The sequence below is a fragment of the Lonchura striata genome, chromosome 6 (genome assembly GCF_050655825.1).
Source record: "Lonchura striata isolate lonStrDom1 chromosome 6, ASM5065582v1, whole genome shotgun sequence".
NCBI classification, from domain to species: Eukaryota; Metazoa; Chordata; class Aves; order Passeriformes; family Estrildidae; genus Lonchura; species Lonchura striata.
Window position 1 is genome coordinate 19,844,018 of NC_140708.1, and position 25,720 is coordinate 19,869,737.

A 25,720-nucleotide genomic window follows, 5' to 3' on the forward strand; every position below is an offset into this window, starting at 1 on the left:
GCATAAGGAAACATCTTCATGAGCTCTAGGGCTGCTGTGCAAAGGCAACAAAACCTCGGTAAGTAGAAAGAGCCAAATTAAAACTATGCTTCACAGCCAACAAAAGAAAAAAAAATGCATGTTTCCATTACAAATTAAATCTAACAAAGTGATTCAAACTTACAGAACAAGTCAGGGAAGACCCCACAGTGGATCTGTCTATAGAGGTTCCCCCAGCCTCAAGCAGAACCACATTTCTTATCCTTCCCCCTCTCAGAAGCAGAAACGAGGCCAACCAGCCATTTTCAGGCTGGAACAAAGGGCAGAGCTGAGGAGTCAATGGGGGTACTAGAACAGGGGCAAATTAAACACATTTCATAGGACACAAACTTACCACACTTTTAAAACACTAATTGGTACAACTGGAAATCTGGATCTTACTCTAATGGTTAAAATACTGTAAAAACAGCAAAGTAACACACAGAATGAAACTTCTCAGGTTACAATGCCTCACGCACGGTTTTTCTCCCAAAGGCGTGTCCCGCATGCCACACCACATGCCACCCCATATCCCATCCCATCCCGCATCTCACCCTGCATCCCATCTCACCCCGCATCCCATCCCACCCCTCATCCCACCCCGCATCCCATCCCACCCCTCATCCCACCCCGCATCCCATCCCACCCCGCATCCCATCCCACTCCTCATCCCACCCCGCATCCCATCCTACTCCTCATCCCATCCCACTCCTCATCCCATCCCACTCCTCATCCCATCCCACCCCTCATCCCATCCCACCCCTCATCCCATCCCACCCCTCATCCCATCTCACCCCTCATCCCATCCCAGCCCTCATCCGATCCCACCCCGCATCCCCTCCCACCCCTCATCCCACCCCGCATCCCATCCCACCCCGCATCCCATCCCACCCCTCATCCCATCCCACCCGGCATCCCATCCCACCCCTCATCCCACCCCGCATCCCATCCCACTCCTCATCCCATCCCACCCCGCATCCCATCCTACTCCTCATCCCATCCTACTCCTCATCCCATCCCACTCCTCATCCCATCCCACCCCGCATCCCATCCCACCCCGCATCCCATCCCACCCGGCATCCCATCCGCGCCCGCGCTTCCGGCTGCGGCCGCCAGGTGGCGCGGTCGGCCCGGCGCGCCGCGGCCGGGAGGGTGGGCGGAAGGTCCCGGCGGGGCCGCGCGGGGCGGCGGGCGCTGCCACCCAGCACCGAGCCCCGGCCCCGCCGTGGCCGCTGTGTTCCGAAATGGGGTCAAACCCCGGGGGAACCGGAGCAGACGATGCGGGGGCTGTGCTCGGGAAGGCGCTCGCCCTGTCGCGGCGCGGGCGGCCCGCGCCGCCTGGCAGGCTAGGGCACAGCAGGACGGACCGGCTGCCGCCGCACGGGCTAAGGCCAGGCGTCCCCTCACGGCTCACGGCCGGGCTGAGTGCAGCTGCCCCGCAGGGAGCAGCCGCGGCAGCCCCGCTGGCGGGGCAGCCCCGGGCTCCGTGTCCCGGCTCCGCCGCGCCCCCGGCCGGTCGCAGCGCTGGCAGCCCCGGCCCGGCCCAGCGCTGCCCCGCAGTGCCTCACCCCGGCTGCCGCCGCAGGGCCGAGCGGGCGAGGGCAGCACGGGTCACGGTTAACAGAATTAAACAGGCTTTGAATAAACTGAACACTGCAGAGGCTAGAAATTGTTGTGCAGGTGGCACGTTAGGAGGAAGGTGAGTGGTGTTATTCAGACAAAGGTAATCCAAGACACCGCAGCGCGGGAGCTTCGACTACCAGGCAAGTACCTTTAAGCTTGTTTACAAACCGAGCCGGCGCTGTCAGCACTGCGAGCCCCCCGCAGCCAGCCCCGCCAGCAGCGAGCCCCGCCAGGGCCGGGCCCTTGGACCCACAACTCCAGGATTTGTGAAATTCCGGTTTGCTTTCCAGCTGCACTTACAGGCTCTCGCTGAAAAAGATGCTAAAAAAACAAGCCCATTTTATTTAAATACCAGTCTAGCTTGTATTTAAATTTCTTACAAATCTATCTGTAAGATAATAGCCATGAAACGCTGGATGTGTTTCCTTCCTCTCAGCTGATGTTCGCAAGTCGATCCTGGGAAAGGAGAGACTGTCCAGCCAGTTACACAGGAGAAAATGTGAAACAGACTATGAATAAAATGCTGTGCAATTCAAAACCAAAACCTGGGAGAAACAAAATGAAAGATTAAGAAGTTTGAGGGGGAAGGGGGAGGGGTTGTTGGGGTTTTTTTTCATACTAACTCTTTATAGTTTGGGATATTTATGGATATTTATTTATAACTAAGATCAAATTTTCAGACAGAAATGGGATTTTTAATATCAACAGTCTTCCTCAGAAAATTTTTATTGAGGAAACATGCTTGTATGGCTGTGGAAGCCATTGTGATGATTGGAGTAAAAGAATACAGAAGGAGAAGACTGGGTTAAATTAATTCCTGCTAAATACCTACCAGCAGACTTGCTGTCTGTATGGGGAGCTGGAGACAGAATTGTACCAGGGTAAAAAGGATAGTGTGGCTATTTATAGTGCTGCCTTCAACACCATAGGAATTCAAAGGAAAACTCTAACTCAGCACACAGTCTTCTCATCTTCTTCTGTCAAGATTAAATGGGATCTGAGATAATTTCCCCTACAAATCCTTTCTAGGAAGGATCTGTTCCTTTGTGCAGCAAGGAACTACTATGGTACAAATCACTCCAGAGGCCAAGTCCTCCTCACCCAGCCAAATGTCACCACTTTCCTTTTGGTAGTCGGAGGAAGAGGAGAATGAGACCCTTAAAAGCCTCAGCACTTAAGCAGGAAAGACCAAAATGTTTTGCCTGCCATACATCCTTTGTCCCCCTTCTGTCCCCTGCCCTTCTTACACCAGGTGCTCTGGGGGACGAATGGGGCAAAATGTAGCTCCAGCACAATCCCAGTGCCAAGAAGCAAAGAGAGGAATAGGAACACGGTACTGGCACACAGTCATGGTCATTCATGGTGTCACTTGAGATGAGGCCCTTACCCTGTGTGCCCCTCTTGCCACTGCAGAATCAATCATCTCTGGGAAGGAATGGGCTCCAGTAGGTGTGTGGGGCACCTGTTTATCAGAGAAATTAGCTCTAATGTTGAGAGTACAAATGAAAGCAGCTTTGGAAAGGGTATTAGCAAAAACCTGATTGCCACTCTAAAAAAAAAAGACACACTCTTGGAGTTCCTTAGCTTCACTTTTCTTTTAGCATCATGGTGCTTCAGATCTTTCCTTCTTATCTTCCACCTTCCAGTTTCTTTTTAATAAGAGCTGGGTTTTTATTCTTCACAAAGCACTATGTACTCTGTCTCAATGCTCCTCTTTTGTAATTCTGTTACCAAGCTGTCTGCTAGGTGGGGAGCAGAAGGTGCAGGACTAGGTACTGCCTTTGAGGTAGAGGTAATTATTATGTGCATCTGTTATTGTGGCTGCTGCCTCAACAGGTGGAAAACTTGCTGTTCTCTGATAGATTTGCAGCACTCCATGCTCCTGCCTTGTCTTTTCTTTAAAGCCAGTCATGTGGTGTTCCTAAAATAATAAACACAGCCTCACTGCTGCCACAAAAACCCCTGGTAAATATATTTTTATGGGAATGAAGTATTAAAGGATTTGAACACTTACTCACTGAAAGCAAAATATGAGCAGTAAGGTTGGGTAAAGATTCAAAGGCTGGTTTGCTTCCTTTCCCTTGGGCACATCAAGGCTGTACTGTTTGCACTTCAGAGATGGATAGTGGGGAATTACTTAACCCAAAATGATGGAAACAATTCAGACTATAATAATATAGCATAAGAGTTTCTCATATTACATCTATTCCCCATACTGCTGGCTATACTTTGCCTTCAGATTCACGTGCACAACTCTCATTGGAATCTGGAGGAACTGTATTTGAAGCCAAAATGCATTTCATTGTCTTTCTGAAGTCTCTCTGCAGCTTAGTGGCTAAATTCTGAGCTCAAGAACTGGGAACAAAGCTTGTCTAAACATTTCCCAGTGTCTGTCTCTGTGAGATTCCCATCTGTTATGTTTTATTTTGAATTTCATCTTCCTACTTTCCTAAAAACACAAAGCAGAAACACACATTTCCTCTGCCCTGGAGTGCAGGAGTCACCTAATTTCCCAGCAGGTTCTCTCAACAACATACAGTGGATCCAAGTTCATCTAAAAATGCTACAAGCCCTTTGTGGAGAAGAAAGGGAGGAGACCAGAAATGTAGGCCAAGTTTCTGAGTGTTGTGAAAAGCCCCTGCCCCCTAAAGGGACTCCATTTCCTGTTCCCTCTCTCCCAAAAATGTCACCTGGGTTTGGATTTCGTTAAGAGAAATATACATTGCTCAAGTCCTCTAAGTCTTTGGTTTGTGCTTCCTGCTGACACTGCAGAGACTACAAAAGCCATGAAAACTGAGTCTGACTTCAGGGATTCACATTTACAATAGCAGAACAAATTAAATGGAGAGCATGTTAAAGTGAGTTGGGAGATTGTTGTTGACCAACAAATCTTCCTTAAGTTCCCACACCAAGCTGTGCTGCACCTCTAATGAAACTGATCATTGTTTCTCCTTCTATGTTTCAACTATTTCGCCACCAGGTTTGAGAGAAATTCAGACGTGCTTGAGGTTTAATTAGAAATAAAACACAATATTAATCCATCTTAATATTAATCCATGCTCCATACATGCACCCAAGTTTGAAGCTGTTGGTGCATAAGTTTCATTATCTTCCCCACCTGTTACTTACTGCCTTGGTTTTTGCTAGTTCTTTTATATACTGCCAGTGACTCATGGAGACTTTGTTCACTGGTTTATGGTGACTTTCTGGATCACTGGTTTGCATCACCATTAGTGGTTTGCATCACCAGATGTTTCAGCTCAGGAGTTGCCAGCATGAACCCCAAGAGTTCATATGACTTGCAGCTCCCAAAAGCTAAGCCTGTGCCCAGAATAACAAGCTTTCACAGGATTACAGCAAAGTCCTGTTCTGATGATGTTTGTGACTGAAGGGAGGCTACCACAACTGGGCCTCTGAGAGCATTCTCTGCAGACCATTAGAGAAATATGGCTCCATAGGTATAACTCAAATGCCAAGTTACTCTGCTGTATGGGCTTTAAAAACACTCTGTCCAGTTTAGGACAGAAAGGTTTAAGGGAAAAGTACACATGAGGAAGTACTCAGCAGTTCTGAGAATGACACAGCCTAAGCAGAGCAGGATCCTCTGCTCCAGACTGTCCCTGCCACAAGGGTAGAAACAATTACTGTCGCTTTTAAGTATAGCATAAGAAACAAAATGTACATGCAAATATAGCATAAATGGGGAAGTTAGCCTTCAGTATCATTCTTTGACAGATACCATTTATAGCAGCCAAACTACTTGTTTGCTGTGGAGGTTGGCCATACCCCATACCATGTTGTCCTCCAAGTCAGATAACACTCAAAAAATTTAGATGGCCCTCAACCTTTTCCATACAGAAAAGAAAGCATTGATTATTTGGATCTATGCAGTAGCACCCCAGCACATCAACTTATGGGTTCCCAGCACTTGGGCACTGCAGCCTCCCTTTCACAAAGGTTCCTCTTGTGCCCCAGGTTGCACTGAAGAGTGCAACCACGACATCTGGCTTCTAATAGGATTTGATTTTATTTTATTATTGTTAGAAGTTACCTGTTTTCTATGCTATAGAAAAAAAATATGTTCTGTTTTTATAGTAGGTGATCAATGAGATTTAGGGGACATATTTTTAATTGCTCGTTTGTTTTACAGAAATGGTAAGAGTTAACCTGGAGGACAAATGATCAGAAATACCTGTAATCCCAAGAGCTAACACAATTGCTGGGAAATTCTAGACCTCAAATCAGCTCTGCTACAGAATATGATGAATTTCTGGTTTCTTCCCCTCCACAGACTTAAGTAGCTAGATTTTTACAATAAGAAGAAAGCAATTTGCTTAGCTGACTTGGGATTTCATTTCCTTCCCTTGCATCTCTTAGACTATACACACATAAGCAAGCAAATTTCAGCTGTATTCAGTCTCACTCTGACCTCTGTGCTAACTTGATTTACTGGTTTTAGTTCTCAAATAGTGTATTACGTTATAACTCAAAGGATCTGATTAGAACTAGCCGGTATTTTAATGATTTATGAGGGGCATCTGTGACTGCATGGGTAGCATACACATTGTGTCACTGCTGTAGGAGGAATTTGCATTGATCATACCAGCATGCTCCAAGACAAGAGCGTGTCAAATTCCTATCAGCCTGAGTTCACAAACTGCATCTGACAGGTGGCCAAGCTTGCACTGGGACTGACCATAGTTCTCATGGTGGGAATAAAACAAACCAGCTGGATTGCTTCTAGCCATTGCATTATGAGCAGATTTCCATTCCTTTCTGTTGTTCTGTCTTGCAGTGTTTAAGAAGGTGTTTATCCTTCCCAGTTTTGTAGCCAGAAACCTGGGCCACAGGAACTTGCAATCAGCTCTGTCTGTGGTTTATCCTTCTGCCAGAAGACACTGGTGTTAAATAAAGGCTACTGGAACTAACCTTCCAGACCTCTCCACATCTTGCCATGGCTATCAAATTGCTAACAAGTCTCAGATCAGAGAGGCTGGGGTGTGAGAAAGATAAAGAAACAATTAGACAGCACAGTTGCTTTAAAGCCATAATGTCCCTACATTTAATAAGAGATCATACTATTATTTTTTTTAAATAACTGTAAAAAAAAAAAAAAAGACTTTGCAAGCATAGAAAGAAGGGTATCAGGAGCACAGTGATAAAAGGGTTTCTTGTCCTTAGTTTGATTTAATGTGTTCTGAATTTCCTTTTGAGTATTGAAGTCAATATCTGCCAAATGATTCCTAAAATCCTTGTCCCCAAGAGCAAGGAAGTCCAACCTTGATGGTTACTTACTGCCTGTTGTAAGCTGCTTTTTGCTCGCCAGTGGTGAGTGAAGGCTTTTGACCCGCACGAAACCCGAGGGCAGCTCTTCACTCAGGTCTGGCTGTCGCTACCAGTGTTTGGCAGCACTCTGCCCTTCAGCTGCCTCCAGCTCAGACTTGGGGAGAGATACAGAAAACAAGCTTAACTTCACCATCTCCACCTGTGCAGTGGGAATGGCACTATTCCTCACAGGATCACCGTAATAACATGCATGAAAGGCATTCCAATGCCCAAGAAACACCAGGGAATCTTGGCTACCTACCTCCTGCTCTTTCCCATTTTACTTCCTAGCAGGTTACTCAGCCCTCCTGCTATGCCGTGTAGGGGATAAGTGTCTGCTCTCTCCTCTAAGATGGGTAGCATAGAGTCTTTGTGGTGCTGGTAGAGACCACAGGAGAAGAACAAAGAGCAGTGAAACTTATAATGCCCTCAAACAGCAGAGACACAAGGAAAAAAAAAAAAAAAAAAAAAAAAAGAAGAAGCAGCAATATATTGTTTTTAAGATAGAAGAACATACCAGAGCTAGTCACAGGGGAGAAAGGCTTTGCATTGTGCCATCCTTTTGGTTAAATCCTTGGGGCAGAAACCATTCATTTGTAATGGGATTCTTTGAATTCTGAAGCATGATGTTTTCAGTTCTGTGCTGGAGGACACTGCTGTATTAGTTATTGTTAACAGCAGCTTCATTCACCTTCAGATGTGGGCTGCTAAACTCTCTTGGGCCACAGGATACTGAGCTAAGGGACTGCATTCCAACTGGGGTTTTGTGCAAGGCACAGCACAGGAAATCCTTGGCCTCTAAACCTTGCCAAAGCAGGAAATAAACATGACTTCTGGTCATTTAGAAGGTGACCTGGAAAAATTATATGAGGCTACATTAAGAATATGAAAGATAGAGTAAATCTCAAGAATGAAACCATAGCTGAAAGACTGGAAACAACACCCAAGTGACACTTTGTTCTTCTCTGAGCAAGCTCTATGCTCAGTGCAGCCCACCTGGCTTTCTCATGTTGTGTTCAGTTGGACGTGTGATGTCCAAATCAACACTCCTTACATAGCAGACTATATCCAAAAGAGTGTAGGACTTGGGCTCTGTGGTAGTTGCAGTTTCAGCCCAAACAGCCATGCATATGGAGCAGAAAATGTGCTTGAGCTACAGCAGGAACAGGCTCTGTCTCCCACACAGTGACAGTGAGGCTGAAGAGCACCACAAAGGTGAGCCTCCAGGCCACCAGGTCTGCATCAGAGAACAGACTCAGCGCATTTCAGGCCATCTGTGAATAAATCCAAGCTTGTACCTCTCTGAGGGTCATAGTGTACTATCATCCAGTAATAGGAGCAACAAACGCTCCCTGCAAGTGCAGGCAGCAAATATTGGTAAAGCATTGCTATGAGCCATGAAAAAGCAGCTAGGATATATGTTGTTCAGGGAGGGTGAGAGCTTTGGAGTAGTTGTACCAAAAAACCAGTGTCAGCCAGACAACCCAGCTGGTTCTGACTGGCAGCTCCAAGAGAAAATCAAAGTGGCACATGTTGCTCCTGATTTAGAGCAACCTGCATCAACTTGCCAGCCTGTCTTTCAGAAATGTTTCATCCTTCAACTTTTCAGGAAGTTTCTGAGGGCGCTTTTAGGAGGAAAAATAGAGCTTACAAATTCACAGAACACCAGTTTTCACCCACAACCTGTTATTGCTGGAGGGAAGAGAGTAATGTAACAGTGATGTAACAATTCTTGAGCCCAGAAGAGCCAGCCTTAACACAGAACAACTAAATTTTAGGTAAGCCTGTCTTGAAGTGCAAGCATAGTGATATCAAGAGTGTTTCATAGCATGTCTAAGAACTGTTTAGTGCTATAATGCTATAGATTGGGATTTTTGTTTTCTCAAGAAGTAGTGAAAAGTCAGTATTGAATGGAGGAAGGAGTTAGAGGCTGTCAGAACTGACAGTGAAGTCTGATGGCTGAAGTCCATTGCAGGAGAGGACACCAGCAATAATATTTGAGTAGAAGCAGTAGCCTGGCCAGGAGCTAAAGAGACTCTCAAATGTGGGCATGGTGTTGCAGTCATAAATAGCATGGAGATGTGGGAGATGCATTTTGGACCAGCTACTGTCTTTGGGTCATATGAAGTGTATCTGTTGGTCTACCAGATCAGGCTGGGTTAATGGGTGTAAGGATGCAGCTGGCAGCTGAGAGTAGAGGTACCAGTGGGCTCCAGAGGGCCTGGTTTTGTAGCTGAACTGTGCTCACAGCCAAAAGTCACATCTTTGCTGGGCCTAGGGCTGGAAGGGAACCAACTTTGCTTTACTTGCTCTTGCTTGCCAATAGCCAAGTTCAGGTCCTTAGAGCTCTACAGTGCTCTTGCTCCAGCTGATGACTTCATGAACACCTAGTGCTGGGAGGAACACAGCTCCCTGTACAGCCTTAAACTCTCTCTTTCCCTGCATATGCAATGACATCATTGCCACCTGAGGGTCCAAACGATGGTCTTGGCAGGTAGAAGCCTTTTGGGTCACCTTACTTTGGGTTCTTGCTCTCAATGCATATTTATGTAATGATTGCTAGATGGCTATAATTAAATGACTGTAAAGCACTACCTAAAATGCACCAGTAATAAATTCTTAATAGCTGGTGCTATAACAAGCAATTACACAAAAGAATATATCGTAACATGCAGATTGTTAACAATGTCTGGGCCTGTTTTATGCTCAACTTTAAATAGTTACAATGCACACTATTAAATGGCATGTAAAATTTGTAACTACTAAATAAAAAGTCCAATTCAGAAACATAATATATCCAAGCTTCAGTGGTGAAGAAGCCACAGAAGAGCTTGGGTTGGATAAACTACCTCATCTCTGCAATCCTTGTGGTGGTGCTTCCTATCAGCCATGGTTTCTGTAAAGCATACAACATGTGCATTTCTCTACGTGGCACAGATTCTGTCCATGTCTCTGTCCTAACTCATAAACATGGTTAGGATTCCACTTACATTACAAATATGTGACCAGGTACAGTGACCCATGGTTTTGCATTTTGTGAGGAAAGGATGGGTCAGGAAAAAATAATTTTGCTGCTCATATTTTTCACTTCTCCTGTCCACTCAAAGCTGCTCTGTGGGCAATAACTCTACAGAGTTGGTTTCCCATGGCTAAAGAATAAAATAAACATACATTCAAGACTCAGAAGGGTTAGCAAATCAGCAGGTGGCCAGGTTTTGCACACTTGGTACAACATTGCTGCACATCAGAGGATGGCTGAGCCTGTCTAGTCACTGTCAGGAACTGCACACATGGTTGGTAAATATAAATGTACTAACCAACTGATGACAAGAGAATATTTTATTCTACAGTCACAAAAAAAAACCCCAAAAATCAAAACAAAACTCCAAGGCTACCCTGCCTTGGGGCCTGCATGCTAATGTACATCCTGAAACAGTCAAGACCATTAGATTTGAGACCTACAGCCTGGCCCACAGACATACTATGAAAAAATCAGACATTTTGAGGCTTCTGAGGCCTGGAAATCCATAACATCAGTGGAAATGGTGGTAAATTCAGCATATTTGAGTACCAGGATGGGTTGATTAAATTCTTCCTTACATTTGAGTAGTGCTTTGTATCAAAAATGTAGCTGCTGATTTCCCTGGATAGCACACAGAGAATATTTTACTTTATCAGTTGGGAAGCATCATAATTCCTCTGAAGTTAGGATGGAAAATGTTTACCAGTGCAATATCGAGAGGAAAAAAGTCAAATGTTTTTGCCTTATGCTGCTGAAAGCTGTCCAGTACAAAGATTTAGTCTGCTCCTGACCATAGGCCTTGTGTGAGCTGTGGAGAGCAATGGATTTTGCCAAGCCCCACCAAGTGCCCTAAATGCATAGCTAGGTTACACTTATGGGTCTGGAAGCTTCCACTAAATTTGGAAGTGCTGTTCAGATTATAGCCTCCAGCTGCTGAAGATATTTTCTTACAAACAGTTGGCTACTCAAATACCTTGTGCCTCCCTAGACACTGCCTCTGTCTCAGCTTTCAAGTCCAGCCAGCCCTACCTCAGTCATTGCTGTTTGATTCATACCATCTATATCTCGTAGTGCTCCTAGCAATTGATAAATTATGACTCCAGTGAGACTATTGGGTTAAACGCTAAGGAAGAAAGAATGATGACAGTAATACTTGTCATTTGTGTGGCGATGTAGCAACACAAAACCCTCTCTCAAACATACATTAGCTTGGAGGAACCTTTCTAGGGGATAGGCTTTCTGAGAAATGTTTATGGCTTTTGAATACATGATAGGCATGAACTTGACATGACCTACTTGGCCAAGTCCTGAGCTTCAGCCTAGTCTTTTACCACCACAAATCAGTCTATTCAAAGTATAGCCAGACTGATATCTTCACTGGGATGGCAAGGTTATAGCATATAGCAGCTTGAGAAAACACAGGATGGAGGCTGCTTTGTTCTCGGGATTTAAAGACTCAGAAATATTTTTACTAATGTCATAAGAAAATGGCTAAGTTCTACCCATACAGAAAAGCCAGCATAGGTCCTGGGATGATTAAACTATTTGACACTTGATTGAAATTAACACATTAACATCCTTACAGTATACACAGGTCCCTTGTTTATCTTGGCATTTTTAAATGCAAGTTAAAGCAGAGGTTGTAAAGGCTTTCTACTAAATATCCTAGACACAAGAGTTGCGTTTTCCTCCTGACTTACCTCAGCATCATGCTGCAGGCTTTTCTGCTGTTTCATGTCAGCCTTCATACCATCCTCTCAACTTGATCTTGTATCAAGGCAATGATAAATTGTCAAATTATACTGACTTTTAATTTTGTTGTTTAATTAAATACCATGGAATTGGGAAATTAGATAAAAGGTGGCATATGTTTCCAAGGACTGAGACACCTGTAAAGGAACCTAAAGGCTCTAAAGGCCCTCTCTCCAGCATGGCACTGAATTGCACCAATTCTGTTACAGATAGAGCTGTAGTCACTGAATTAACTGAAACCCAACCAAAGCATCCACAGTGTATGCAGTCCATAGGGGCATTCCCTACTGGGCAGAGAGAATCCTAGTCATGAAGGAGATGTTATCTGGGACCTCTGACAGGACCACTTTCTTCCTGGGATAGTTGATATATTAGGAACCATTGATCAGGTTGCTCTCACCAGCCTGTGTCATCCTCTGGGTCACTCTGCATCATCAGAATGACCTGCTTGCAACAGGCCTCTGATCGCACTCCTCCTGCTAGTTGTAATTAAGGAAATTCTATTGCATAGTACAGATACAACTACAGTTGCAATACCTGCCTATTCAAAATTAATATAAATACAATGGCAAAATTTCTCATATGTGATTGAATAATTACCAAAATACAACTCCAGTAGAGCAAAGATCAGGAATGTCTCATGTTATCAGCATCCAGAAACCAGCATTTTAAATGCTGGTTGTAATGCTCATTCATACAACACACATCTTAGAAACTGATCCACTATAAAAAGTTAGTATAGAGAAAGTGAGCTGAGAGTCATTAAAAACATTTTTTAAATGAACAACCATCACATTATTACAAATAATAATTTTCCTTTCACACTAATGTTTTTAAATCTATCCATGTTCCTTATAAAACATTACAGAACTTTTTAATCATAGCACTGTTTTCCTTAAACATGTGCATTTCAGTAATGACACTTGCATGTATAAATTTAGTGAGTTAAGATGTTAGACTAATGTCAGAACTGAGTAGTCATTTATTCAGAAAAAAAATCTTGTTTTTCTGTCTGTAAATTTTCTATGGAAAGGTTTTTTTTTCAATGCATTCAATATTCAATATATTAGTTGTATAGTCCTACTGAGGCTTCTCTGATTTTGAGTCAATTTGCAGCCTGTTAGTGTTATTTCACATTTGAAATTTGAACTCTAGTCCTTCCTTTTTATTGGATGATTATATTCTCCAATTAAAAAACATGTGACCAGAACGAAAATGAAATAAGCTTTGTACACACCATCAGCAGTTCACATCTGTGTTTCAACAGGAGTAAATTCCTAATCTATAATACAGTGTCCATGTGAGCACAAGCTGAAAGTCATCTTAGCATAATTCTGAAGAAGTAGTCCCATCTTATAAAGACTATTATTCCACAGCTTTAAATATCCATGTAGCAGACAGTACCTCCTTTTGCCCAGCCTATGCAGTTATGTTCCCTTTTAGAAACAATTCTAACAAAACAAAACAAGTTTTTGAAGGAGGCCTTTTCCTCAGGTTCACAGTTATCTGCCCAGCTCCTGTGAGGATTAGGAAAGCAAGGCTGACAGCAGCCTTCAGTCCACTGAGGTAAGAGGAAAATGAAAGTATTTACACAGTGGAGAAAGCAAGAGAAAAGGATAACAGACAGTACTGAATAAGAAAAAACCAAAACAGTTTAAAGCAACTTTACAAGGAGGGAGAAGTGTCCTAGAGTGGTCATTAGCCACACCGCAAGGAATTAGGTACATCAAAAAAGGGGAACATTTACTGCAGATATTATGAGGTGGGAAGGATTGGAGGAGGTTGTTATTCTTGAAAATACTTCATGAACTGGCAGATGGCCCTTTGGTCAGGGCACAGGAAATCCAAGTCCCATTTCTGCTGCAGATCTCCTTTATGGGATCAGAGAAGTGTCCAAAATCACCAGCCGGAGCCAGGCAGGAGCTGGCACAGGGGACACTAGGGTGGCCAGTGTCAAAGCAGCAATCAAAATAAATGGGAAATGCCTGTTCCAGTAGGGAATTCCTCCATGCCTCCTCTTGCAAAGAGCCATCCAAAATGGGCAAGAACATCTGCTTTTGTTTCCACAGTAAAAGCTGACACTGGAGGAGATATGCACATTTGGGAGGGGAGCACATTCCACAGTGGAGCTCTTTGTAATGCTCTTGTAACAATACAAAGACCATTGTGGGAACATCACTTGGTGAAAACTGACTGTATCCAAGATGCCAGAGCTGCCATGGAGGTGGCAGGAGAAGGTGTACTGAAATGACAGAGGGCTCCTCTTGGCAACTGGGTGGCAAAGCAGATCACCCTACATGCATGGCAGAAGGGTGACTTGTAGGGAGCATTCTGTGGCCTAACACTTCCCTCCTTTTCTATGGCTATTTCAGGGAATTAGTTGCTCCATTTGCCCTTCAGCAAGGAAATGCATTAATATGAAGATGCAATGAGCTTCCACAGCAGGCTAGCCTGCAGATCCTCTTGCTCGGTCTTTGTGCATGCAAAATAAAATTACACCAAAATGTGAACTTAGGGCTAGAGAAAATACCTGGGTGGGAAACTAGGAGAACATTTCACCACAGTTGGTGTTTGAAAATGAATGGTCATTGAAGGTGCTTGAACTTAAATACAACCTATTTGTTAATAATAGATATGTTCAGCAGAAAGATGCAAGATTTCAGGTTGCTGTCCTGGACTGTTTTACTCCAAACCACCCCTCAAATCATTTATGTAGAAGACATGCTTCAGAGCAAGACTTGACTCACTGACTGCAACTTCACCTATGTCCTAGACAGGTGCTTCTGTTTTAAGGCTCATGAGTTGACAGACTTCCTATTACCTCTGTAATGCAGGTGTTTGGGTCATTTTTAGAACATACAAGAAAAGAAGTATAATATTTTCTTCGAGCAGGACTCTGAGAAAACTGTAATTTCTATTGCCCTCTTAAAAAATCCTCTCAACAGTTCAGTTCTACAGTTAACAATGTAGAGGAACCACTATTTCAAAAGAAATGTACCATATGGAAACAGAGTAATTCCAAAGATAAAGAGATGCCTAAAAAAAGTGTTTCTCATTGTAACTGAAGTACTTGCTTCAAGATTAGAAATGGGATACTTCTTGAAAGGAGCAGAGAGGAGAGGAATGCAAATTAAACCAACTTACTAAAAAAAAATTAGTCAATGCTCATATAAATGCTCAGCTGGAATCACAGTAACTAATCCATATTTTTCTAACATGAACATTTCTCATTAGGACAACCATTATGGCCAGTAAATACCATTGGAAAGAACCAAACTACTCCTTACATAGTTTTCTTCATTGAAGTTGACAATTAATAGCTGACCAGTGAATAAGATTTTGCAGTAATGATTCTACTCAGTCCAGATCAGTTTGTTGAGCAAATTAGAAGACAAATCAGATTAAGAATATATAAGGAAGCCCTAGTTACCTGGTTAAAGGAAAACCTCAGCATATCATGTAATTCTTTGTTTCTACACCCTTTGATATATTTACACAAGACACTTTCCATAGCATTACCTCTTTCCATGTGAAAATACGCTGGCATATCAAGGGCTGGGCTTTTTCACTGTGCTAATAATAGCATTTAGAATTCCAGACAGTAGTAGGAACTTCCCCATTTCCTATGAAGAAAATAATCTTTAAAAATATAATGAAGTTTTAATCAACTTTTTGACAAGGTGAGAGGAAGAAAGGGGCCTGTCAGAACTATCTCTGGACAGTGGTGAATGCCTTCTCTCCCCTTTCAGGATGGCCTGGGACTCCTTGTGCAGCCAGGACTTACGGCGGCCTAGGATAAGAAGTGCCTCAAGCTGGATGCCCGACAGTGGGAGCAGCACTGGGACACCATCCCTGCAGGAGCTGCGGCGCCTGCTCTGCACACGCACACACCCCACAGGACACGTGGATGAAGTCTGGCCAAACCTTTATGTGGGAGACCTGTAAGAGACAGGAAGGGCTGAAGGTTATTTTATGTCTTCCCCCAAACCTTCCATTCTTTATTTAAAAATAAATAAAGTATTTATTTATACAGAGAGGCAATATTCAGCAGAGGTGACTTGGTGAGAAAGTCCTTGAAATCAGAAAACCCTTAGCTTGTGCAGAAATATCTCCACCACCACCTTTCATCAGTTGAGAACCATCTGAACATATGTTTGGGGAAAAACTGAGGGAAATCTAACAATTAGTTTCCTAACAAGTCGCTTCTGTCTCAAAGCATTCTGATGAACACTTTGAGCCTGATCAACCTGTCAAAAAAATAGCCACCATCACTTCCCGTGGTTGTAACAAACTCAGCATCAGCAGCATGCTCTTCCCTGTGTTGCAGTGCAGCAGGCAACTATGATTGCCCATCTTCCTTCCAGGTACGTTGCTCGTGACAAGGCGCAGCTGAGCCGCATGGGCATCTCCCACGTTGTGAATGCCGCGGCCGGGAAATTTCGCATCGACACTGGGCCCAAGTTCTACAATGACTTGCCTGTGGATTACTATGGAGTAGAAGCAGAGGACAACCCAAACTTTGATCTCAGCATTCACTTCTATCCTGTTGCTCAGTACATCAGAGAAGCACTGAATTCCCCAAGAGGTAACTAGACCATCTGTGCATGTTGCATATTTTCTGCATAGCAGACAAGCAGGGCAAGTTACCAAATATTATTTTACATAGACCAACCCACCTGCATGTGGATAAGAATGGAAATACCCAAACAAAGTAGCATCCTACCTGCCTCCTGAACTCCTAGTGGTAGTTCTCCTCTTTCCCTGAAACAGGGAAGGATGCACTGAACAGACTTTAAAAGGGATTCTCCCTATGCCTAGTGTTATTCATCAGTAAAAGACAAAATAGCAAGTGTCCTTCATTACCTACAGGGACACACTGACCTGGGAGGAGGCACATTATTTGATCTTTTCAAGTTAGTGATAGGATTTAAAAAAAAAGACAAGGGTAAGTGTCATATTTGAGTAAGAAGATTCAATTATAATGCTACAATCTGTCTAAGTCCTGCAAACACAGAATAGGAACTTGCTAGAAAGCAATTTAATAGAAGGGAGATCAAGCAACATCAATAAAGTCATGCTGTTGCTAGAAAAAGTATAACTTCTAAACAAATCTTTAGATCCACTAAATACATGCCAGGTACAAGACCAGAGGCTTGGGGCCAATGGGAGATCATTACTACTAAGGGCAAGCTTTCACAAAAGCAAGTAATCACTATGCCACAAAACTGTACAGATACTACTCAAAAGTAAGTGATTTAATAAGAGAAGAGTTGTACACTCAGCAAACCATCTTGCTTGCATCATGGTGAGCTTTAATTGCAATCAGGGTCCTAAAGTACTAACTACTCAGTTTAATTGTATACATTGGTAGATCTGGTCCACACCCTACTAGCCAGGAAGGGGAGGCACAGTAACTGCAAACAGTGTACCTTAATGCTAGATACCTGTGTGTTTCCTGCTCTTTGTAGGGCTTGTTCTGTTCTGTTAGAAAATTTTTGCCCTTGTGCAACTTAGGGCTGCATTTGGGGAATTTGGATTTTCACCCATTTTTATTATAGCATACACTATTTGCAATTGAATTCATTATTGGCTGTGCTCCAGAGAAAGGTAAGATCCAAAATCTGTTCATGTCTGTGTAAAAGCAAAGTTCCAAATCAATTAACAAAAGACAGAAAACAGCAGATGAATTGTAGAAGCCACAATAGCAAACAAAACTAGTGCTTTGCAAAATGCATCCTGAAATACTAAGTTATGAATGCAGAAGAAGTTACAGCTCAAGGCATATTTATCCCTACTCCCATGCTTTTAATACTGCTTTACTGAACTCCATATGGAAGTAGAGTTCTGGGAATGGAGACAAGGTGAAATTTAATCATACGCTGTCCAGCTGTTGCTGACATTCATAATTTTGAGGAAAGTGCAACAGTTTAGAAAATATATAAACAAGATGTTCTGGAAGCATAATTTCCTGAGGTACAGAAATTTAGCAGCTAAATACCCATGACCTGTGCAGGGATGAGACAGGGAGGGGATTGTTACATAATTTAGAAGAAGGAAAAAAAGTAGTGTTTATTATAAGCAGTGAAACTGAACAACAAAACAAAATATACCAGGTGATAAGAGGCCAGTTTATATTAAATACAGAATGTAACAAGGTACTACTCTTTGGTTAAGAAGTAATTTAAGACTGCTGCTTAACTACTACAAGCAAATTTAACACCACTTTTTTTCTTTAATAGAAATATATTATCCTTTTTACCTAAGAGGACAAGTCAAAGTTAAGACTGCATGAGGCACAAATATATTTAAAACTAAGAATCAAGTACTTATTAGAATTAGATAAGAGCTGTTATTTCCATCACACTTGAAAAATAATCTGATGCATTATACCACAAGTCCAGAAAACAGCATTGACTGATTTATTCCAGATTTCTACCTTAGCTGAACAGAATATTATCTTTGGTGATGTAAGAAGTTTATTCTAAAGCAGTTTCTTAAAACTCAGGTGCTAGAGTGTGAGCAAAAGGAAGCAGAGGGGTGTATACTTACTTGCTCCTACGTGCGAGCTGTTCCTGTCACAGTGGTCAATGGCTGCATAGTCTTTGTTGCAGAAATTAGACAATACATGCACTACTGTTGCAGCCATGCCACATAAGCATTATTTTATGATCCCAACTTCCTTGACTGCCTTTCCTTCAGCACAGCCTGGCAGTTTCTTTGCCCATGTAACAGAGCTGTTTGGGAAGGCTCAGACAAGAGAGAACAGATGCACAATCTGTCCTCTTTCCTACAAGAAAAACATGGAGTTGGGAAAGTACTAGCCTTCTTCCTCATGCTCAAACTCAAAGGACAACACCTTAAATATCAATCTTGACCCTTTGCATGGCCACCTGTGCAATTTACATTTCTCTGGAATGCAGCTAAACCTAAAGTAAATCACCAGGGTTTTGTGAAGTCTAACAGAAAAACTAGGGAAAGAACTTGATGAACGCATGCCATGAAAACTATTAAACTAAGACTCTGTTGAGTGAAAGATTCCCAAGTAAAGAGCTTTGCCTTTTATTGACCTCCAAATGTGTTTAAAACAGGCAGGTTAACATAACCCATTAAAGTCTTGAAATGGCAGACTCTCTCAAAGCCATTTCTCTTCCTCCACTTCAGTGGAGCAAATGAAAAGCTAGGCTCCCTCTCCTGCCACCTTCTTGTTGGTGGGAGTTATAGAAGCTACTTAAATTTGGAGAAAAGAGTCTTCTTGCTTGACTCCACTGTCAGTGCGTTACATACCTCAGTCTGACCTCCCACTCTGCAGCAGATGACAGCTCTTACCTGCTCTGACTTGCCACTATTTAAAGCTCTCCGTAGTCTTTTTGCTATTTTCAGCTGTGACAAAATAGATACTGGATTAATCGGGAAATAGGCAGTGGATTCTGCACCTGGCTAAAGCCTAACAGGAGATGAGAAAACAGTGGAACAAGCCCCTAGGGCCCATTAGCCCAGCTGAGGTCTCCTGCTGAGCAGAATACTTCAGCTGGATCCAATGGAGTGAGGGCAGCTGGGACGTTGACTATGGGTGACAGATCTGGAGCCTCATCTTAAGCCAAATTGAATCCATCCTGAAAGAAAGCAAAGGCTAGTTTAGGACATTTAGCTCATGTAATGATGATTAGCAAAAGGACAATAAGTTATTATGTGTTTTAATGACTGATCTTGTTCAACAACATTGAATTTCCTAACTTGAATTTGGCCAACAAAATTGAATGTGCAAACTTTATCCCAGTGCAAACCCTTTGATGTTAGTATAGTTACAGCAGGCATGAGCTGGATAGAATATCCATAATCCGCTGTTAAAAAACAAGTGTTATTGTTCTGCACAAATCCCAGACAGATGACAGTTATTGTCTGGCTCTGCAAAAAGTAGCTTGAGATGTGTGGTGCAAAATTTCAAATAAGGATTGCAAGATTTAATAATGCCAGAAGCTAAGTGCCCCTGCTTCTCCTCAGTTAATCCCATTATTCCTAAAGGATCCTGTTTCATGCTCAGAGAGAAGGTTGCAACATGGTCCCCTAATGTGGGACCAGTCCAGCTTCTCTTTGCACTGTATGTTAAATCAAATGGGGGCGGGGCAGGCAGAATTGGAAGATGACAGCTCATGGCACGGATTCTGTGGTGCAGGAGATGTGGTTATGAGCTCCTTGCCTCCCACACGACGGGAGCACACAGCCGCCTCTGAGAACGCTGCTCTCCGTGGCTGCGCTCCAGCAGCCGCCCAGGAATCCGAGCCTGAGTGCTGGGACATCTCAGCTGCGTCCCGCGAGGGGCTGATGGAATGGCTGGAATCACCCACGGAGCAGACAGGCTTCAGGCGCTGGTCACATGCAGGATGTCACCAGGGCTTCAGTGTCACTTCACCCATTTGCAGCCGCTGCTAAGAAACAAGGGTCTGACCCTGTAAACAGAACCAAATAGCAACACAGCTTTTGTTTCCTTACTCAAGTTTAACATTCAATTTGTTTGCTAAAAATAACCACACAGTAAATTCAAATCTGCTTTCATTAGAGCAATTTTACATTAATTAAATCATTTCACATGACTTATTTATCTGCAACAAACAAGTAGTTTTATTGTCAGTGTACCAGCATTTGTCATAGCCCTTGTTTCACTATGCACAGCGGTTAACAATGTTGGAATACATATTGCACTTGTAAAAGAGATAATATACCTACATCCTCATGGGAACAAGTGATTAGAGAACCATGCAGATTAGGACCAAGATCAGTACTTGGGGCTTGTCCAGGTTTTTGCCGAGACACCTTCTAAAGCACTTTGCTGATAGAAGAGGACTCTTCTGAAGTGCAGATAAGCCAAAGGGACAAAAGCCAAAGGAAGAAAATTCAGTGTATTCTTTTTGGACACAGTCTTCTCTCAGACACAGACACAAAACAATAGAGCCAGCCTGTACAAGCAGGATCCTGGCATTTGTTCTGGTTTCTGTGCCTCCAACAAAAACACAACAGGAAATATTTAACAGCAGCATTTGTACCTGTGCTCAGTTTGGTCTTCAGTTCAAGACTGCTAGTGGGACAGAGCATTTTCAAAGGCAGAAGTCTTCATACAGGTGGAGGGGGAGGACTCAAACAATTTTACAAAAATTAGATTCAGAACATAAAGTGTCCTGTCCCCCATGCAGTTTATGTGCACATTGAGATTTAATTTTAAAATATATAGTGATGCAAAATCAAATCTAACATCAAGGCCAGTTCTTTCTGTTTTTTTCTTGCTTGTTTTTCTCTCTTATGATGCAGTTCAAAATATAAATTCTTTTTCTTTTAGTTGTAGAGTGCTAGTAGCTCAGAAGTTTTCAGACAAACACAAAAATCCCAAAACAAAACAAAAAAAAAAAAAACAAAAACAAAAACAAGAAACAAATGAAAAAGAGAGGTTTGATTCCAAGAAAAATTTTCAGAACATTTTGTTTCTTGGCTTCTGTTATTTGGGTGTACATTTTGGGTGAATGTCTGGATTTCCCATTCCTGCCAACACATTGCAGTTAGGCCTCCTGCAAACTACTGAAGCAAAGATTTTTCAAAAATCTTTTGGCCTAGCCCTATTTACAGTATTTTTCAAAGTGAAGTTGTGTTCCTGATTCCTTTACGCTCCTCTGAAAATCTCAGATCAGGGTTATTTGGATGCCAAGTGCCTTCCTTCTCTGGGGAAGATAATACAGCATACACACCCTACAAGACTGGGAGGAAGCTAATGGAAGTGCAGCACATTGAATAAGAAGTCTGATGGAAATTCAAATTAGCATTTTCTTTTAGCAGGGGTGCAAAACATTTCTCCATATGCCCATAAAATTAGGACTTCACTTCCAAGAATTTACATTAAGTTAACTTGTATAAGGGCAGCAATATCTCAGTAAATTCTATTAAACTGTATCTGGATGAGAAAACAGAAACAGAAATTCTGCAAAACTAACCTCAGATTGGAAAACCTCTTCCTTCCCCCAAAGGTTTTGATGCCTGGTCCAAGTATGCTGTCACCAGAGCTGTTTTTGCCACTTCCTTGGAGACTATATTTGTCCCTTTATTTCTACTGAAGACATGTCTATCTTTAGGGCTGCACTCGGATTTCTCATGCCAGGATAATGAGAGGTGGCTGTGTCACATACATTGTGGAACTCAACACTTCTCTCAACCTGCTGGCCAGAGCAGGTTTTCACAACACATGCTCACCCTCTCTGAGCATGTGGCTATACCATCATCATTAGTCAGAACTAGAATGGTTGCTAAATAAATACTCATCATAAACAAAATGGGATTTAAGATTAAAAGCTGTGCACAAAGTACCCAGAATTTACACCTAGGGAGATGGGGGCAATCAGTCTGAGGGTTTTTTCTGGATCCGGGCTCATCATCCAACAAGGATATTTTTGTCTTGGTCCCTAGTAATAGAGAGATTAAGATCCTGTAAGCACAAACAAAACAAGGAACTTGCCCTGAAAAGCTGTCTGTTCTTTCTACCTCTCCTTACATTTTGTAAAGAACCAGCATCTGAGATAGTCTATTCCATCTCCAAAGGAAAATAACATGGGATTGTCATCACTGATTTTTCATCTTTTCTGGATAGACATTATACTGCCACTAAATTGCATTTTGTACAGCTATAAAGTGAATGAACAAGACTCTACGTGTGACAGAATAAAAGAAAAAAATTTAAAAGTAGAAAATACTTTGTTTCAAACTTGGGAAGATTTCCAGTGAACTGTTCAGAAATTTCCATGCTAAAAAGACATTTTCTTCAGCTGCCTTAATGGGAGGCTGTCCGTTTGGTGGTCAGAAGTTCATATGTACTTCTAATCATAATGCTGAGTTGCTGGGCCACGCTATCTGTGAGAAAAATAGATCTGATTGCAGCAAAGGACAAGAGAGCGTGCAAATATTCAGGCATGGTTATAATTGATTAGAACAGTTATACAAAAATTGAGTTTCACTCTCAATTAAAATTTTCTTATTTATCTTACCATTTTTGTGAAAGTTGAAGCATTTTACAATATTTACAAGATGCAAATTTTCAGGTTCTGGAATGAGCTCTTTGTTTATAACTAGAGGGAAAGGACCACAAAGCTGAATTCTTCCATCTGAGAGCAAAATTTTCCTTTAATTAAAAAACTTTCTTTAATTTCAAATAAGACCATTTAAAAAATATTCATCTTCTTCCACTGGGTCAAAATCACATATTAGAAACCTAGGAGGCAGTTGCAATACACAATTGAGCTTGTTAGGCTGCTTCCATTCATGATCACAGCAGGAAAACCAAAAGCAGAGCAGAGGGAAGGAAAGAGTTACACTGCTGGATTCCTGGAAGGTGTTCCCTCAGGCTCACTCACAGCAACAGGGGAAGGACTCATGATGTTACTGTTAATGAACTCCTAATGAAGATGCACACCTTGCACTGAAATCTATGGAAAACTAAAAACATTTCATAAATTGTCTTCCTACCAGTCACTTAATAAACAGGGGAAAATAGAGGCATTAGGGAGGGAGAGTGATTAGTATGGGGTAGCCTATAGAAATAAAAGTGCGTAAGTGAGCTATTGCAAATGCCTTACACAAATAGCTGCTCTTAATGATAATGTCCATTTTCTTCACACACTTCCAAAAAAGTCTGGGGAGCAGTCAACACCCTCAGAAAGCATTACTGCCCTAAGCAAGAAGAAAAGAAGAGTTTGTGGAAAACCAGGAGTGTTGCCGTAACAGCAGTGAGCAATCCTGAGCATTGCACTTCTGAAATCCCAAGTTTCCAAGCCCTCTAGTAATAAGTAACCTGCCAAGGCTGCTTCCCACAGTAGAGATATCAAGTATGAACTCTTGAAACTTTGCCAGCAAGTACATCACTCCCAAAACCACACGTGAGCAAGCAGGGACACGACGGATGGCAGGCTGGGCAGGAGGGATAAGGGTGTGCTGTGAGATGGACAGCTAAGCTAAGCTCAAACAAGTGACCACGGATGCTGGAACACAATTACGAATTTTCTGTCCCCAGCCAGTAAAAACCCCATGTTCCCCAACCAGAGGAACTGCACCAGGGCTGCTCTGCAGGGCTGTACACACCTGCTTGTCCATCCCCAGTACCAGCTTCCATCTCTGCTCCAGCACAATAATCCCCACCACGAGGCCTGCTGGCATAATTGCAAATCTCTCTCCTTTTTCTAGGCAAAGTACTGGTTCACTGTGCAATGGGAATCAGTCGGTCTGCAACTCTTGTCCTCGCTTTCTTGATGATCTGTGAAGGTATGTCCCTCGCCACCGCCATTGAGACTGTGCGCTCCCACAGAGGGATCTGCCCCAACTCCGGCTTCCTCCAGCAGCTTTGGGACTTGGACCTCCGGTTAGGAAGGGGCACAGGCAGAGGAGCCTGCTAGTGCCAAGAAGCTTTGTCTCCTGGCACCAGCCCAAGAGATGCTGCCCTCTCTGAAGACTGTAAGGATGCTGTCAGGACTGCTTTGTAGCTGCACAGAGAAAATCTGGGGAAAGGCTGAGCATGAGCAAACTGTTAGAAACTGTCAGGCATGTATTTTTTACATAAGCGCACTAATAGGAAAGAAAATGGAATAAAGAAGGATTCAAACTCGCAGTTTTGCTCACCTGGGCCTGGTTTTTTAACTACCTGTTGGACAGGGCACAGGGAGCAGTTGGGTTTTCATGTAGAATTAAAAGGCAACACAGTCAACTTGAAAAAATACTTTTTACTTGCTTATAATTGCATTTATTTGGCAAGAGGGAAAATTACTAAGCTAGTAAAATAAAAGGAAAGCATAAGGCTTTTAAGCAAATCTTTAACATTTCACATCCAGCTGGCTTAGGGTGAGACTGCAGGTTTTGCAAGCTAACATGGTCCTTTGGTCTGACGTGGTGACACTAGTTAGGATGCAATTCAGACCATGGACTCCCTCTGCTACAAGCCACAGAGGCTCTTGCTGGACCTTCACAAGCCCTTTTTGCTTCAAATCTATGGCAAATACTCAGAACTTCAGGACCATGACATCCTCAGGAACCAACTGAAGCTCTCAAGCAGATGCTGCACTCTGGGGCCCAGCTGTCGACAGCCTCTCTGCTGGTCAGAGAGAGGAAGGTGTCCCCTTGCATGCAAGGAGCATGCCCAGGGCACACTGCCTGCTGGCACACTGCAGGGCAGTGCAGTGCCAGATGAATGTCCTCCTCTGAGCTTGCAACCCGATGCCTGAAATCACATTCCCCAGATTTCCCTGTTTTAATGGAAAGTCAGAACCTAGTGTCGTCAAGTCAAAGCAAAAATGAGCAATGCCTCTAACAAATCCAAAGCAGCAGCTCTGCATTTCAATTACTCTTTTACGCCCAATTGGCCACATTTAATCTTGTGAAGAACTCAAAGCAGATATTTGCTTCAGTGCAATTACAGCCACATACAGAACATTGGCAAATGCAAACAATATAGAATTTCCACTTGACGGCAGATTAATTTGGTGTGATGTTTTCCCTTGAGAAGTCTTAAAGGCTCTCAGTTCTGAAAGTACCCTGCAGTTTGTATTTATAGCACCATGGATGTTGAATAGAAAGAGGGAAGCATATACTTATTCTGAACTGAAGTTTCTTTTACCTCCATACATTAAAAATATTAACTGAGCATAGCACACCTTTGCTGCATTTCTCATAATGTAATATGGAAACATGATTTCCCTGCAGAGTCTATAGAGGAATTCAGGTGGTATTTCCACTTTCATAAACATATTAAGCAAAGCATAGCAATGCTACAGACTAATTTCCTTTCAGGGAACAGAGGCACAGGTCTTCCCTCCAGAAAGGGTCCCATCCTTTGAGACTGAAGTAAGCAGTCAGAAGCGAGGTCATAGCTAATGATGGAAAAAATCAGGTTATAGTTTTCACAGGCCTCTTATTGCCTGCCACAGCAAGGAGATTAGATTTCAGTAAGCATGGTGACTG

General features: G+C 42.8%; 1 protein-coding gene across 2 annotated transcripts; it reads left to right on the top strand.

The window, feature by feature from the left end:
* The first annotated feature begins 1,538 nt into the window (after nt 1-1,538).
* LOC110480068 (dual specificity protein phosphatase 13B) lies at nt 1,539-24,374 on the top strand. 2 transcript variants are annotated; one of them, XM_021547766.4, is made up of 4 exons: nt 1,539-1,717; nt 15,490-15,681; nt 16,105-16,325; nt 23,954-24,374. In XM_021547766.4, exons 2-4 carry the CDS (start codon nt 15,491-15,493, stop codon nt 24,160-24,162), a joined length of 621 nt encoding a protein of 206 aa, XP_021403441.3. In that variant the 5' UTR covers nt 1,539-1,717; nt 15,490; the 3' UTR covers nt 24,163-24,374. The 2 variants fall into 2 exon arrangements, with proteins under 2 accessions (XP_021403441.3, XP_031361083.2); XM_031505223.3 differs by having other exon boundaries at nt 1,567-1,781.
* The last annotated feature ends 1,346 nt before the right edge of the window (nt 24,375-25,720 follow it).